General features: G+C 57.4%; 1 protein-coding gene across 1 annotated transcript in view; it reads left to right on the top strand.

Annotated features, from left to right (window-relative positions):
- The window catches only part of TRIT1 (tRNA isopentenyltransferase 1), a gene marked incomplete at its 3' end in the record, with an annotated part of 4136 nt that extends 3610 nt beyond the window's left edge, over window positions 1-526 (top strand). The window contains exon 7 of the mRNA XM_008943149.1: window positions 449-526. Within this exon, the coding sequence (XP_008941397.1) occupies window positions 449-526 (78 nt within the window). The remainder of the gene's footprint in view (window positions 1-448) is intronic.
- Window positions 527-1100: the final 574 nt, after the last annotated feature.

Below are 1100 nucleotides of genomic sequence, written 5' to 3'. Positions count from 1 at the left end.
TGGTGGGAAGGGATCTGGGGATCTAGCAGATCACAGCAGGAGTCAGCAGTGCTGCACTCCTCTCCTTGAGCAGAGCTGCTCTGCTGCTGAGCACAGCGGGGGTCCCGGGCAGAGGCAGTCTGTGTGGAGAAGGGTTCAGTGTGAAGTGGAGATGGAGGCTGAGGAATGCACAGAAATGATAAAGGGCTTGAAAACAAGTCTGGTGCAGAAGGGGCTTGTTGTGTCTGCTTGGGAGATGATTGCAGGGGGGTGTGATAAGTCTGGTATTAAATATTGGAAGGCTGCAGAGTGGTGAAGCATCCTCTGGGCCCAGGACAAGCAGTCCTGGGCTCCATCCCTGCAGAGAACTCTTCAGCTAGGCCTCAGGAGAGCAGAGCAGTCCCTGAACAGCTTGTCCTACCTGCTAAAATAAAACTAAAGCTTTTCTTTTTTACTTTCTGTTTCAAAGGGATCCAGGCCCTGAAGCAGGCGACCAAGAAATACGCTCGGAGACAGAACAAATGGGTCCGGAACCGCTTCCTGAGGCGTGAGTCCTCTGCCCCTGACTCACCACCCCTGCCCTGCCTCACCACCCCTGCCCTCACCTCTCTTCTCTCCCCTCCTCAGCACACCCACTGCTCCCAGCAGCAGGGCACAGGGGTGGCTTGGCCACCTCAGGGCAGTGTGTGCTGGGGGAGGCAGGAGTTTGGCAGAGATCACACACCCTGTCTGGATTCCTCCTGCTGGCCCGGGCTACCCTGGCTCTGTGGGTGTCTGCTGCTGGCCAGATCCCTCCAGGAGGCACCCAGGGTCCCAGGCCACCCATGAGAGTCTGCCCCAGGTCCTTCCCACAGGTTTGGGCTGCAGAGCAGCTGCTTGGCCATCCAGACACAGCTCACCCAGCACAGTCCATGTGTGTTGTGCCTGTGGCCTCTGCCCAGACACTGGGGAAGTCAGCTTCTCCTCACTGCTTCCCCTGGGCCCCTGTCAAGGGAAGATTTCCCCTCCCAACAGAAATGCTCTCAGGATGGTTGATGCTCCAATGGGGCAAAGTGAGCCACAGCATCATAGAATTGTTTTGATTGGAAGAGACCATCGAGTCCATTCCCCCCACACTGCCC

This window comes from Merops nubicus, unplaced genomic scaffold, assembly GCF_000691845.1.
Source record: "Merops nubicus isolate BGI_N331 unplaced genomic scaffold, ASM69184v1 scaffold30196, whole genome shotgun sequence".
NCBI classification, from domain to species: Eukaryota; Metazoa; Chordata; class Aves; order Coraciiformes; family Meropidae; genus Merops; species Merops nubicus.
Note: the sequence above shows the minus strand (reverse complement) of the source record. Positions and strands in the feature narration are given on the sequence as shown.